This window comes from Plutella xylostella, chromosome 6 (genome assembly GCF_932276165.1).
Source record: "Plutella xylostella chromosome 6, ilPluXylo3.1, whole genome shotgun sequence".
In the NCBI taxonomy this organism is placed as follows: Eukaryota; Metazoa; Arthropoda; class Insecta; order Lepidoptera; family Plutellidae; genus Plutella; species Plutella xylostella.
The window spans coordinates 9,773,863-9,789,538 of NC_063986.1; the positions used below are offsets into that span (position 1 = coordinate 9,773,863).

Genomic DNA, 15,676 nt, shown 5'->3' on the forward strand with positions numbered 1-15,676 from the left:
GTATATCACACGTTTTACATCACATCTGCTCTGTGAAAATGCGTCATGTTTTCAAAGATTTGAATTTAAGTACCAAAGTTTTTTTGTACTCTTCAACAATTATTTAGTCGGTCAAAAATAAATTATAATCAAAAATATTGATTATAGGAATAATTTTGAAATAACCAAGTTTATTAAAAATAATAATATTTGACCTTTGTTTGAATCACACGCATATATCCCTATTAGCAATGACTCCAACTATCGATAGTGCTCCTTTCAAAAAGTGAAGGCGTTAATGTTGGTATGGGTAGACACACTATTATGCCTCGATAAGGTGTAGGTGGGTAGCTTTCATAGTCACATATAAAACAATTAAGTCTGTCTTCTACAATATTTTCATTACAAAACCATGCCTAAACAAATTGAAACTATGATTCGTGACATGCAAAACTCCATAGATATACTTTTGAATAGAATCAATGCACAGGATTCTACGAATGGTGAGTTAATTACGACCTTTCAGTACCTTTCGACCTTTTACCAGCTAGTACCCACCTATGAGTAGATAGATATCTTAATTATACATATATGTCTAGAACAAGCTAAGCTATGAAAAAAAAACATTGAATTATTGTTTCTAAATGGCCGAACGCTAATCAAAACATTGCGATTAAGACACAGCATACGTTTCAATCATAGGATTACCTACTAAGGTTAGTTACCGAAGCATAATGGCCAATAATGGCCAGTATTATTATTTATTCTAGAACATGTGTGTATGTAACTATTTACTTGGTTCATAGAATAATGATTTAGTCCACTTTTACATTTGCGCATTTCCCTGTAAGGTGTACGGATTACAAGTATATCTAATCTCCTATGAGTCGTCGGTAGAAAGGTATGAGTCAGATAACACAAATAAATATGTAGATAAACAACAGTATTGCGAGCTACATCCTGAGCTGAGTGAATTGTGGATATCAAGTGTAGTATTTGTTTTCTTTTGTTATAAAAACCACAGCAGTTTTTGGAATTATGTCTCACAGTAAGTCGGTCTTGTTTCTTTTTGACACGAATTATTTTACGCTTCGTTTTTGAACAATATCTATACGATATGAAGTTAAGCACCTGCCTACCAAACGCTGATTTTGAAATAACCCTTCAGTTCCGTTTTATAGGAGGTTCATTTACTATTTGAAACCACCGAAACCAAATGTCGTTATAACTACCCATATCATATACAATAATTAAAAAAGTTTACGTTCAAGCACTCATACACATTTTTCATAACATTGTTTCTCTAAACAATTCCAGTTCCACCGAACGGCCCGCCACCTCCTTACCACGGGTACCAGCCTCCACCTGGCAGTTACCCCCCACCAGGCGGCTACCAGCCTCCAGGGGGGTACGCATACGTACCTACCCCCGTCATGATGCCTATGTACCCCTCAGTGCACATACCTCCAGTGCACATCCCCCCAGTGCAAATACCACCAGTGCCAGCCACGGATACAACTTACGTCACCAATAACTACATCTACCAGCCGCCGCAGCAGTCATCGTATCCTCATCAGTACCCAGACCAGCATTATCAGCCGCCGCCGCCGCAGCAGGACCCTATTGTTATCGGTAATGATGGTGAGTAATGCTTGAGTCAACTATTATACTAATATTGTATGTAATGTAGATACACTCATGAGTAATGAAAAGTAAGTTGAATGTAGATGTAGAATGTATGTATTTCAGTGTGCTGGTGCTGGGTTAATGTTTTGATATAAGGAAAATTCAATCTGTTTTGTTTACAATGCATGCCCGCCAGAGGGCGCTGCACCTAATAATGATGAATCAAATTATACAAAAACATTGACATTAATAAAAGTCTTCGAATGAAGCCGAAAAACTGAAGCTTAATAGTTGTTTATCGAATATAAAGGGATTCAGTAATCTATACACCTATAGAAAACGTTCAACTGTACTACGACTCACTGAACTGCAAACAAAGGTACATAATGTACACTGTACAGCTCCACTCCAGAGATCCACACCCCCTCTCAAAATATAATAGCACACAACCCCAACGCTAAAACTTGCCAATCCTCTGCAGACTTCATAGACTGGATCCCAACAGACTCGCACACGGCTCAGAACTACAAGCCCCGCGCGGTGGTGGCGGGTCACGAGGGGTGGGACTCCAGCCCCCTGTGGGTCATCCGGGCCCACCACGCGGGAGACCTGGTGCCCGGGAAACTGGCCATCAAGCACAAGGCTGCGTTCATACCGCATAATATGAGGGAGCTTCGGGTGCACAATTTTGAGGTTGGTAGCAATTGATAGCTTGACTTGAGTTGTTGGCAGATCTACATATCATACAGTAATTTAAACAAAAATATCCAAATCAAGTTGACCACCATTACTCTCTTCAAAACTTCTCCCTGTTCCATTCTTCCATGATTTCAGATTCTCTCTGCTCCACCTGGATCCCCACAATCCATACCTATCTTCAAATAACACTACTCTATACTCCCTTCTTCCCATGCTTCCAGGTCCTCTGCGCTCCACCCGGCTCCACACGCTGGTTACCTGCTAGTAACGGCAACGTCCCTGTAGGCGCCATCCCGGCCGGCAACACCGTGTCGGCCGAACCACTCTACATCGGCAGGGTGCGGCATATGCTGTCGCTCACTCCTGGAAAGGTAGAGCTGTCTCTTTCTTACCCTCGGTGTTTGATAGGAATAACATATTATGGGGTGCATGAAAAAGGTGCATCTCTGAGGGACGTATAAATTTATACACTGTTACTGTTACTATTATATGACCGGTGCACCCTAGGCAGTCAAGAAAATAACGTTAATCTGGCTAATACTTTCACCAGTACCACAATAGTAGTGTTTGTCACAGACATGTTGAAAAGAGTTTGTAAACGCAACCAACAGTTTAGTTTTTCTATTGTCTATTGTAGATAATTATGTCAATAGAAAAGTCACTTTGTACTTCCACCAATACCTTCCTGTGTCGTGTGAAAACTATTCTTCAATATATCTTTACAATCCTTTTAATCCACTGGTTTTACTTATAAAACCCAACAGGTTATGGGCCCAGGACCATTTGGTAGTAAGATTTTTGAAATATCACACGAAGAATCACAGATTGAAAATTTGTCCGGGAGCCGAGGCCGGCCGGCGCAGTTGTTATTGTGAAAACGAAATTGTTAAAAAACTAAACAATGTCGATTTCGAATTTAGCCTTTAGAGAGCAGTTGCATGGCAATATAAAACTAGCCAGCGAGACTGTGGAGGCAAAGTTACTGCAGGAAGACCACAGACGGGAGGACAATCAGGATACTACATCAGCTTCGGCACTGGTGAAGAAGTGCTTCACGTGCCAGGAGGCTGGTCACCTGATGCGGAACTGTCCACTGGTGACGTCTGGAGGCAAGTCGGGGCAAGGCGAGGACAAGGAAGGAAGCACAGACCATTCAGCTCTGTTAACGGCGCTAAGTGTTAGTGTTGTGAGTGAAAAACAGTGGTATATTGATTCAGGCGCGACGAATCACATGTGCAATGATCGGTCAGTTATGTATGATTTTGTATCGGATAAACAGGGTACTGTGAAGATCGCAAACGGAGACTGTATCAATACCGCGGGAATGGGTCAGGTCAAGGTGCAACTTAAGGGTGGTTGCCTAAGGACGATAAGTGACGTCTATTTTGTACCACAACTAACCACAAATTTATTGTCGGTGAGTGCAATGACAAGAAAGGGCCATAAAGTTGTATTTACTAAAGAGCACTGTAAAATAACTAATGCTGACGGTGAGTTTCTAGGTAGCGCTACTCAGATCAATGGTGTTTACCGGCTCGACATTGTAGGTGTCAGAGAGCAGTGTAAGATAGCATCGAAAGTAGCTAGAGAGCCACCGTTATCTAGCTTGGGGTTAGGTAATACATTAGTATGTTCACAGGATGGTGCGATGAAGGAGGAATCTAAGAAGTGTGTTTCCTCGACTTCATCTAGCCGCAAGGCATCTCAAGGGAATGGCAATGTGAAGGAGGAAGTGCAGCAGTCTGCGTCCTTGGCTTCATCGAGTTTCAAGGTATCTCAAGAGGTGTGGCATCAGCGGCTAGGTCACCTAAACTCTAGGAGCATGGGTCTCCTGAATAGAGGTATGGCTACTGGAATTAAGTATGATAGTGCTGATTATAAGTCATGTGTGGCTTGCATTGAGGGAAAGCAATCTAGACTTCCTTTCCCATCAAAGTCATCTAGTAGGGCTGATGAGGTACTTGGCTTAGTGCACACGGATCTGTGTGGGCCTATGCAGAAGCCGTCGTTCAGTGGAGCAAGATACTTCCTGCTGTTTATAGATGATTTTACAAGGAAAACTTATGTTTATTTTTTAAAAACTAAAAATGAAACATTTGAAAGTTTTCGACAATTCAAGGCGTTGGTAGAGAACCAAACCGAGCGAAAAATAAAAATTCTAAGAAGTGATGGAGGTGGTGAATTTGTCAATTCTCAGTTTCAGAAGTTTCTCAAAGAGGCTGGAATACGGCACCAGACGACAGTGCCGCATTCGCCTGCTCAGAACGGAGTGGTTGAACGAGCAAACCGAACTGTGATGGAGGCAGCCCGCTGCATGATGCAGCAAGCTGGCTTGGACATGGAGTTTTGGGCTGAAGCAGTGAACACCGCTGTTTACCTGAAGAATCGAAGCCCAACCAGAGCTGTTATGGGTGCTACTCCTGAGGAAGCTTGGACAAATAAGAAGGTAGACCTCAAAAATCTTAGAGTTTTTGGATGTATAGCGTATGCTTTAGTAAAGAATCGAAAGAAACTAGATTCAAAGAGCAAGCTATGGAGATTTGTTGGGTACTGTACGGAAACAAAGGGGTACAGACTGATAGACCCAACTGATCCTCGTAAATTCACAATAGCGAGGGATGTGGTATTCCTAGAGGATAAATTCAAAATTAAGGAATTGTCACATGATGATAAAGTTGACATGAATATGGTATTCATGCAAAGCCCGCCACCTTACATGAATGACTCTAATAGTAGTTTGTCTGAGTGTAATGAGCAATCTACAGAGCCATCTGTTGAGGGATTAAATCAATCTGATGACATAAATTCCGATTCAGTGATTGATAATAATTCAAAAGATGACTCTGAGGCTGCTGAAACATCTGGTGAAATAGATGATCCGTTGGATTCTACGTACGTTCCAGGCAGTTCTTCACTGGAAGAAGACACGGACTATGAAGAGAGTGCTGAGTTTGCCGCCTTCAACTGCGACATGCAGAGTTCTGCCACTGACGAGCCGACCACCGTTCGAGAGGCAATGAGTGGAAGCGAGGCTGAGCAATGGAGAGCTGCTATGTCAGATGAGTATGATTCTTTTAAGAAGAATAACTGTTGGACTCTAGTTCTGCCGTCCTACGGATAAACGCAGTAAGTCGGGTTTTTTCCGAAATTGAGTTATATATATAGGCGTGATCACGGTAACGAGATCTACATTTTGATCTTACCCATTCGTTTCTATCTTTTTTTAAAGCAATTTTAGCAATTTTATATTTACAGTAACTTGGGATATTTTTTTTCGTTACTAAGCATGATTGAAGCCTATCCACTTACTGCAGAAGTATTTATTCAGTGTCCATGTCTTAAATGCAGTATGACATCTATACGACTAATATGACGAGTAATATACAGGATAAAAAATTGAATTTAGCCTAGCTAAATGCCAGTAAGAAGATATGCTACATTTAGCCTTAGCAGTTTCCAATAATTATACTTATTAGAGTTATATAGTATTAAATACAGTATGATGCCATACTGTTATTTAACTACGTACAAGCCAAAATTTTATATTATTGGTTAAATAATATAAATACAGTAAGTCGCTACCCTGCATATATACTTAGTAATGATCATTAGGTATTATGTTCTGGATAACTTACCTCAAAGACAGTACGATGCCATACTGTAATTGTAGTAAGTTAGGTAATCAATTCTTACTAAGTAAAGTACGTATTGTACTGAAAGCAAAGTAGCTATACTGTGTTAATGTTAAGACAGTGGTTATACCTAAATGTTTCGGTTTACGTATCATGGAGGAAGTAAGGTAGCTACACTGCACTCATACTTACGAATCACCTATGTACAATTTGATGGTATAACGTATTATATCAAGTATAAGTCATTTCTACTGCATGTCTATTTAGCTTTGACCTAATGCTACGTCATTAATTCAATGCAGTAAAGTTGCTTTACCGTGAACATGATAAAACACTGATCTAAATTGTCCTAATAATAGTTTCGTAGTACATTTTAATAGTACTTGAAAGGAGAAAAAACTATTCCTATTAACATTACACTAACTACCACTATGTCGTTTTCAACGTGCGCGTAGGCAGCGAACGCGTTGAGGTGCAGAGGGGTTGGGGGGTAGGAGTAAGCGGGATGGCGGTGGAGTGTGCGGAGAGGCGGGGAACGGGCATTGGCGTGGTCGAAGTTCAGTCTGTGCCCTGTGCTGAGTTTGAGTGTAGACTACACGTCGGATTGTCCCACCGTTGGCGCGAAAAAATAAGGTTAGTAATTTTTGGTATTTTTTTATTTGGTAAGCTATGAATCTTTGCTAGATATCCTACATACCTCAATGTGTTTAACGGATTTTAGGTACTTACCTAATAATAACGATATTAAATTGTTCTAGTCCCAATTCACTACGGCGCCACGTGTGTGTGCACTGCACCTGACACTTCGCGCAACCGGAAGCAATTCGAGGGATATACCTACCTATCAGCTTTAGCTTGATTTTGATGTTTTACGAGGCTTAAAAACTAAATGAAGACCGAGGTAAGTGCAGTTCAGCTTTGACAGTCTATTATTTTGTAGCAATCAGTAGTTACCACTTGAGTAGGTACTTACTAATGTTACCATTTATCCAACGAAGGAATAGTGTTCTGCTCCGCTGTATGTCAGCGTTATAAATACCTAATTTTCTTTGACAATATAGTTTATTTAGCAACAAATTCTTACGTTGAGATGTGATGGTCATCTGCTTTTACCTACATTTTTAAGAAAAGATTTGTATTTGATGATCGAATGCTGGTGTTGTAAATGTATATAATAAAAGTATAAAATGTAATGTGTTAAATAGTATAATATATTATGTAAGTATGTACCTAGTATGAATGTATCTGTGATATATCAGCTGTGCCTGTGCGATACCCATCATAATACACAGGCTCTGCCTAGCTTGGGGCCAGATGATGGTCGTGTGTGTTCCCACATAATATATATTATTATTCGTATGTTTTGTGCTACGAATGAACGGAGGAAGATGTGAGGATATGAAGAGTAGCTAAGGGAGAGAGGGGAGGGAATGGATGATCGTATAAGTAGAAGGCAATGAATGGGAAGGGGCAAGAAGAGGGAAGGGAACGAAATCGATTTAGCATTTTTTATGGAAGATCATGTAAGGTTTTTCAAAAGTTGAGTAAATAATAATAAATGCCGAGGAAGGGTATGGTATGGGTATGGTAGTCTTTCGCGTGAAAACATTTTAAGGCGAAGCGATGGTAGCGGCTAGTTTGTGATATAATATTACGAACAGACTGTAAGCAAGTTTAGACAGACTGTAAGGAATTTATTTTGTTGCAGCGGAACGATGAGTTCTCGTCGCGATCTAATAATGTCCAGAGTGCGGCAGGTGGAGGCAGATTCTCAGCATCTAGAGCCTATACCTAATTTAATATGTTCTGAGGTAATGCCGGTATCACCTGATAATAAATCTAGGTCATATGTGGAAAATTCTGATTTAGGCGAAGATGATTTTATAAATGATAGTTTTTTGAAAGTTTGTCTAAAAAAGAACGTCAACGAAGAGCCCATTTATGAAACGTCTGTTATCGTAATTGAAAAAGGCAGCTGCTCTTCGTCGTCGTCTGATTCAAGAATTGAAGCGCCTGAAATGATACCTGAAAAGCGTATTTCACCGAGAAATTCAAACAACAAACCATCAAATTCATATGCAATAGATAATTTATCTGATAATGAGGAAATCACTTTCAATGATTTTGATTCCGATGACAGTGTAAAAGACAAAAACTATTGTATTACTGAAGACGACACTACTGATTTAGATACTTCGATTGAAGAAAATAATGCTATTAAAAGAACGAAACCTAATGTATACAAACCAAAGTTAAAGAACCAAAGAAAATGTGATAAAGGTGCTAAGGCTGTAGATTCTGAATATCAAATAAACCAATACTCTAACAACACCCAGGAAAGAGTTGAAACAGAGACAGTTAGAAGTGATCCAGTGCAAATTCTTACTGAAAACGAAATCATTCAAGAAACAGCCAATGAAGAAAGGCATTCCCCTTCAATAATTCAAAGTGATGACAGATTAAATGAAGCGTCGAAGCAAACTTTGACTAAGAAAGGCACCATACGTAAAAGGAAAATAATAGAAGAATCGCTTACAGAGAGAAAGGAAAAGAATATTTTTTTTACTACGGTTACGGTTACTATAAAGAATATTTTTTTTAAGTTTCATTTTTATTTGTTTTGATAGAAAATGTACTGAAGAAGTACTTGTCTGTGATTTTTTAAAAATTAATAAGTATTAAAAAAGACTGAATAACATGTTAAGTTTTAGTTAAGAGTTGTTGTTATTGTGAGTAACATAAAGAAAACTATATCACATCTGCGAGTTTATTTCCATAACTAAGAGACAATAAATATTATTTGATAAATATTAGGTACTTTACTCAAGTGTTTTTTTTAAATAAATTGATTATTCATAGTATTTGTTTTATTGCCACTATAATAATAACAAACTGACATAGTTAACATGAATTAATATTTTTTTATGCAAAAATTTGTGAGGTGTTTGTTTTTGATCCCCTATCATTCAAAAAGTACTGAACATATTATGTAAATGCAACTAAACTGCAATGGAGCTTACACGTCAGATTAACAATTAAACTACATTTTTCCCGGAATTCTCGCGGGAAAACCTGTAAAACCGAAACAATATCAATGGGAAAAAGCAAGAAAATATATAATACGCAAGTTCGTGAGTATGTTTGTTACTGCTCCAAACAAAAACTACTCAATGGATTTGAGTGAAGCTTTACATTGATAGAGCTTAAACATCAGAGAATCACATTAGCTACCCTTTATCTCATAATTCTACAAACGTTTTAGAGGAGAAGCAAAACTCGTCGTAAAATCAGGATAACCACAAAAAATTCCCTTATAACTTTGTATGGTAACTTAGCATAAACGAAGTAAAATAAGTACTTACTTTATTTCTGCTAAGTATCCTCTCTGAGTATATTTTAGGATATACTTAGAATAACTACATAAATGAGTTTATTGTGCCTTTATATTGCAGAGTTTTGGTCTAAAATTGAGTGCCAGATAGGGGCAAAGGTCCTCTTTCGTTTAAGGTATAAACCGTCAAGATGTGATCAAAAACAAAAAAAAAATGGAAGAATATCGCCACAAAACTTTGACCGCGTTTTTCTCGGAACCGCCTAAACCCGACTTACTGCGTTTATCCTTAGGACGGCAGAGTTGATAGGCCGGCTAATCACAAAGCAGTGAAATGTAAATGGGTGTTCAAAAGGAAAAGGGGGCTTGATGGAGAAATTCTTCGATACAAAGCCAGACTAGTTGCGAAGGGCTATACGCAAACCTATGGCGTCGATTGTGAAGAAACGTTTGCTCCGGTCGTAAGATATTCAACGATACGAATGTTGCTAGCTATCGCTGCAGAATATAATATGGAGATTGACCATATGGATGTAATTACTGCTTTCCTGAATGGAGATTTAAAGGAGCAGGTTTATATGGAGCAACCTGAAGGATTTGAAATAAAAGGAGGAAATGGAAAGGTATACAAACTTAATAAGGCCATTTATGGACTCAAGCAAGCTGCGAAGTCATGGTATGATAAGTTAGATACTGCTTTGACTCAAAACTTCGGTTTTAAGAGAGTAAGTACAGAACCATGTGTTTATTTCAAATCGCATCAGGGAAAGCCGATGATAATCAGTATTTACGTTGATGACATATTACTGTTTACGTCATGTTCTGCTGAAGAAAAGAAGAAGCTGAAAGACAAGCTTATGAAGGAGTTCGCCATGAGAGACTTGGGTGCAGCGCACCACATACTAGGTATGAAGATTACAAACAAGGATGGCAGGATTACTCTGGACCAGTCGAACTATATTCAGACGGTTCTGAATAAATTCCAGATGTCGGATTGCAAGCCAGCTAGTACTCCCATGGAAGCTGGACTGAAACTTCATAAAGCTGAGAAATTAGGTAACTTTAACTATAGAAATTTAATTGGTTGCCTTATGTATGTTGCAGTATGTACCTACCAGGCCGGACATTGCATATGCCGTGAGTTCATTGAGCCAGTTCAATCAAAGCTATGCTGAAGTTCACTGGAAAGCTGCAAAGCGTGCCCTACGCTATTTGAAAGGTACAATTAATCATTGTTTGACGTTCGAGAAGAATGGACTAAGTCTCACTGCCTACGTGGACGCTGATTGGGCAGCTAGTGCAGTGGATAGGAAGTCATACACAGGGTATGTATTCAAAATTGGTAATAACTTAGTCTCATGGGAAAGTCGAAAGCAGAAAACGGTGGCTCTCAGCAGTACTGAAGCCAAATACATGGCACTGTCTGATGCCTGTAAGGAAGCGTTGTTTATTCGCTCTTTCTTACATGAATTGTTAGGTATCAACGTTTGTGTAACTATGTATAACGATAACCAATCGGCTCAAAAGTTAAGTGTCAACCAAATGTACCATTCGAGAACTAAACATATTGATGTTAGGCATCATTTTATTAGACAAGTTGTGTCAGAAAATGCGGTGCAGTTGAAGTATTGTCCAACTGATGAAATGCCAGCGGATCTATTGACAAAGCCTCTGCCTATTATGAAACATAATAGATTCGTTAACTGTTTATTGTTGGATGTTTAAGTTTTAACTGTTTATGTTTATTGTTATGTTGGTGAACATTTTATGTAACACAACTTAGTGTAACTCATGTACTCCTGAGGCTTATTATTTAGTGTGTAATACTTAGGGATATGAGTTCAGGCATTATAACTATTGGTTGGTTTAAGGGAAAGTGTTGAAAAGAGTTTGTAAACGCAACCAACAGTTTAGTTTTTCTATTGTCTATTGTAGATAATTATGTCAATAGAAAAGTCACTTTGTACTTCCACCAATACCTTCCTGTGTCGTGTGAAAACTATTCTTCAATATATCTTTACAATCCTTTTAATCCACTGGTTTTACTTATAAAACCCAACAAGACATGCTTAGAAGAAATGCTAACTTATTTACATCATAAATTTAGGTTTATCATCATAAAAGAGGGTTCCGTAGCAAATAATACTTGAGAACTGCTGTGCTAGCGCTGATCTATAGAACAGTGTATGATTCCAGTAATTGTTTATATTTCCAGGTGCACCCCAGTCACCGCTGCTGCTACATCTCATTCGGCGGCAGAGAAGTGTCGTACAAGAGCTACGAAGTCCTCTGCAAGATTATCGGTTGAATCAGGTACCTAAAAATTAGTACATACCACAACCTACTCTTTTGTGAAACCCTGATCAGACAGGTTAAATCGTAGGTGCATTTAGAAGTTTAAATTTCAATCCTTTAGTACAATCATAAATTTACTGTGTTCCACGCAAGCGGGCATTACAGAACTAAGTAAAGTTATTATCAATTGATCATGGAAGTAGAAAAGGTATAAGTACTTAATGTATTTATCCTTGTTATGTGCTATGTATGTCAACTGAAAATTTTGGATCAATATCCGTAAGTTCATACTTCAACTTCAATAAGTTGAAGATACTGTAACATGCTGGAACGGATACGGATAACAATCATAAACTTCCATTTGTTACGCCGCGCCGCAAGACTTTGTATGCAAAAATTACAATAAGTTACAGAAGGCTTTTGTTTATAAATAAGTACGGACATATCCGAATATAAATACTCACTTTATATTCAGTTTCATGACGAGAATGTTCTCGACATGTCTGTGGACATAATTTTATAAAAAAAACCTATAACGACCGCGGACAAAATCGGCAACTACCGTGTGTTTTGAGGTACTTTACTATTTTTATATTTATGAATTATCCCTTTCCAAATCTTGAAAAATATACCCTACACAGACACTGCCTCATTCATTCTAATATTTTATTTTTTAATTCATAATTGAGAATTACTTAACATAATATTTATTTTTTGAACCCAGTTTGTCCCACTGCCTGCTGTCAAAGGTACAGTCAGCTGCATAAGCTAGCTATACACTTTTGAACCTTGTCAATCTAACGAACCGCCTATCAATTCATTGAAGCATTGACGGTTCGTCAGTTTGACAAGGTACAGAAGTGTATAACAACTTATGCAGCTGACCGAAGCTACTCCCCGGTTCTTACTTTAATTAAAATAAAAAATAAGTAAACGTACCTACCTATTGTTCTATTTTCAGCAGGCTTGTATTTAAACCTCCACCAGAAATTATATGATACTGCCACCAATAAATTCGAAATCTCCGCCAAAACGGATAAATCATCACCAAATTATGCTTTCCAAAATATTTTTGAAATGAACCAAATTATTTTTTACTGCATACTGTAAAACTATATTGACACCATTAAAATTTATTTCAAACCAAATAAAGTATATCATTGCTAAATAGATGTAACCAATATATTCTTTTATCAGTATCATTTTAATAATCCTTTGTAACCAAAAAAAGTAAAAGTAAACATTACAAATTAAGTTTATACCAAATAATAAATAGCTTACCCCAAAACGAAGTCACTTGTTAAATTGCTTTATGAATTAATTAAATCATTAGTATGTGCCAAGTAAAATCTATCCGTTACGCCATCTCCACTCCCATTCGTGTGGCCGAGGGTTTGAATTCTGCCATGTACCAATAAATTCTATTGAAATACCTTCCTGCCGATCCGTTCATCCACCCATACATCCATACATGCATACATCCATACATCCATACATCCATACATCCATACTAGGGCATGCAATACCGCAATACCGGTATTGCGTAATACCGGGATCCCGGACAAAATCCACACTTTTTTCAATACCGGTACTGAAAGTTAATACCGGTATTGAAGTAATACCGGAATCGGACATTTTTTAGGCTATAAATCAAGCGATTAAGATACAGTATTGTGCAAATTAATGTGAACACGAGTGAAAATTTGAAAAAAATACATTTATTAGTTCTAAAATAAAAAAACAGAGATATATTAATACAATTTAAGTTGTTTTAATAGAAAATGTATCCTCCCTGGTTTTTATAACTTCTTCAACACGTTTTGGCATAGAATCGACAAGGTTTTAACAGTTTTCTGATATTTACTGGTCTAAAAAACTTGTATGAATTACAGCCTCAATCATTTTAGTTTTTCTTGTGCAATCCGTTTTACGAAGTCTAACTTTCATGATGGCCCACTTATTTTCAATAGGATAGGATTAAGTGCCGGTGAGTTCTCTGGCCATCCAAAGGCATGATATCTTGTTGTCCTTGAAATATTTAAGCATAATCGTGGACACGTGGAATGGAGCCGAATTTAGTTGAAAAACGTATTGACCGTTATCATCAAATTTTCTTAGTTCAACTTCTAATCTGCGTTCTAGCAAGTCACTGTATTTTAGCGAGTCCATCATCCTTTCGATGGGCACAAGTCATTCGGTACCTATATAAGAAAAACAGAACCAAACTAAGAAAAGTTGATGATAACGGTCAATAAGTTTTCAACAAAATTCGGCTCCATTCCACGTGTCCACGGTTATGCTTAAATATTTCAAGGACAACAAGATATCATGCCTTTGGATGGCCAGAGAACTCACCGGCACTTAATCCCATTGAAAATAAGTGGGCCATCAGGGTTCCGCTCATCTGGCATAATCTTTATTGACCAAAACTCATTTCGCATAACTCGTATGGTCTAAACTTTTTTGGCCGAACCATCACTTTGCCAAGACTTATGTGGCATAAGGCTCGTTTCGTCTAAAACTCTTTAGGCACAATCTTTAAACACCTAAGTTTCGTTTGCTCAAATTTATGTTCGTCTATACCTATGTATAATCTTGTTTCTCCTAATTTTATCTTAATAAATAATATATTAAGTATGTAGTAAATGTACAAATTGTGGTATTTTTCTCCTACATCCCGAAAATCACGATATTGTATGATCAAAAAATCGAAAGTTAACGACCAATATAATTATTACAAACCCCATGAGATCGAAACCTAAAAATAGGTGCGACGACGAGCAAAGCGTGGAGGAGCGTGTTAGGTGCACATGTTCATCAAAACCAAAGCGGAGCGCAGCGAAGCGGAGCGGAGCGTTTTCCAAACAGCGGAAACAATACAAGGCACCAGTTTGCGCTATGTAGGGAGACGCTCCGTCAAAGTTAAAGCCAAACGAATATTATTACTTTGTATAAACCTAATAACCTATGCCATAGCATTATTAGGCTATTCAAGATTTGGCCATACCATTATTAGGCTAAACAATGTTATGCGAAATAACTTTTTACTAAACGAGATTTATGCCACACGATTTTCGGCGTAACGAGACTTTGACCAAACGTTACTATGCAATACGAGATTAGGCAAATAAATCTTATGCCAAAAAAGGTAGAACCGACTAAGTGACTTTAATGAATTAGGATTGCAGTACAACAACATAGATTTGCCAATATTAAAGGGGTTCGGTAGCTCTCTCATAAAACCAGTGGGAAAATCATTATTAAAACTAGTAGTGCAAGGAGTTTCTGCTGATGTTGAGGTTCTGATTGTGGAAGATAGCTTGCTTAAATACCCAGTGCTTTTAGGGCATACATTCACCGAACAATCTGGAGTGGTCATAATAAAAACCGATAAACATCTTCGTTTGCACAAACAAATTGACAATGCAGCAGATTACGAAAATACTGTCAATAAAATTAAGTTAATTGTTTCCGAAAATACTACAATACCTTCAATAGCTGCTGTGCCGGTTCAATGTGAGACTAAAATGACTTCAGACATTCTCATAAATGAGTCATTAAGGTGTATTAGAAACTTAAAATATTACGTATTGCCAGGGATTTACAGTTTAAATGATGGAAAAGGGTGCGTTTTGATCGTAAACTTAGGCAACGAAACTATTAGTCTAGAGAAAGATACTTTATTGACTCGAGCCTGTACTGTAAATGACAAAGAATTAACAATTAACAAAATCGAATCGATTGAAGATCCTTTTTGCGAACAGATTAAAACAGATACTGAACTGTCTTCAACAGATAGAGATAAGTTAGAGGTTTTATTGCGCAAGTACAGACAGTGTTTTTCATTTGGTTTGACTGATCTTGGGTTGACTAATCTATCCCAAATGACAATAACTCTCAAGGATTCTATACCGGTCGTCTATAGGCCTTATCGTATGGCCCATTCGGCGAGGCAAAAAGTTAAGGATATGATAAAAGAAATGCTTGACTGCGGCATAGTGACGGAATCAACGTCGGCTTACGCCAGCCCTATTTTATTGGTACAGAAAAAAACGGGTGACCAACGGCTTTGTATTGATTACCGTGCTCTAAATGCAAAAACCATAAAAGAACA

The 15,676-nt window shown here is 37.8% G+C and overlaps 2 protein-coding genes across 6 annotated transcripts in view; both read left to right on the forward strand.

The window, feature by feature from the left end:
• Positions 1–869: 869 nt before the first annotated feature.
• LOC105394316 (leukocyte receptor cluster member 8 homolog) overlaps positions 870–15,676 on the forward strand; it is a 33,100-nt gene continuing 18,293 nt past the window's right edge. Inside the window, exons 1-5 of one of the 4 annotated variants that reach the window (XM_048633652.1) lie at positions 870–1,027; positions 1,297–1,620; positions 2,087–2,298; positions 2,526–2,675; positions 11,483–11,580. In XM_048633652.1, coding sequence (XP_048489609.1) covers positions 1,018–1,027; positions 1,297–1,620; positions 2,087–2,298; positions 2,526–2,675; positions 11,483–11,575 — 789 coding nt within the window. In that variant the 5' untranslated portion in view covers positions 870–1,017 and the 3' untranslated portion in view covers positions 11,576–11,580. The remainder of the gene's footprint in view (positions 1,028–1,296; positions 1,621–2,086; positions 2,299–2,525; positions 2,676–11,482; positions 11,581–15,676) is intronic. The other 3 variants (XM_048633651.1, XM_048633648.1, XM_048633649.1) reach the window with 3 other exon arrangements.
• On the forward strand, positions 5,553–9,530 carry LOC119692958. Of its 2 annotated transcripts, none has more exons than XM_048633647.1 (2): positions 5,553–6,837; positions 7,645–9,530. In XM_048633647.1, the coding sequence occupies exon 2, from the start codon at positions 7,652–7,654 to the stop codon at positions 8,558–8,560; it is 909 nt and encodes a 302-aa protein (XP_048489604.1). In that variant the 5' UTR covers positions 5,553–6,837; positions 7,645–7,651; the 3' UTR covers positions 8,561–9,530. The 2 variants fall into 2 exon arrangements, with proteins under 2 accessions (XP_048489604.1, XP_048489603.1); XM_048633646.1 differs by having other exon boundaries at positions 5,554–6,569; positions 6,695–9,530.

Excerpts from the sequence above, each read along its gene's own strand:
- LOC119692958 (XM_048633647.1), top strand. The coding sequence starts at position 7,652 with ATGAGTTCTCGTCGCGATCTAATAATGTCCAGAGTGCGGCAGGTGGAG.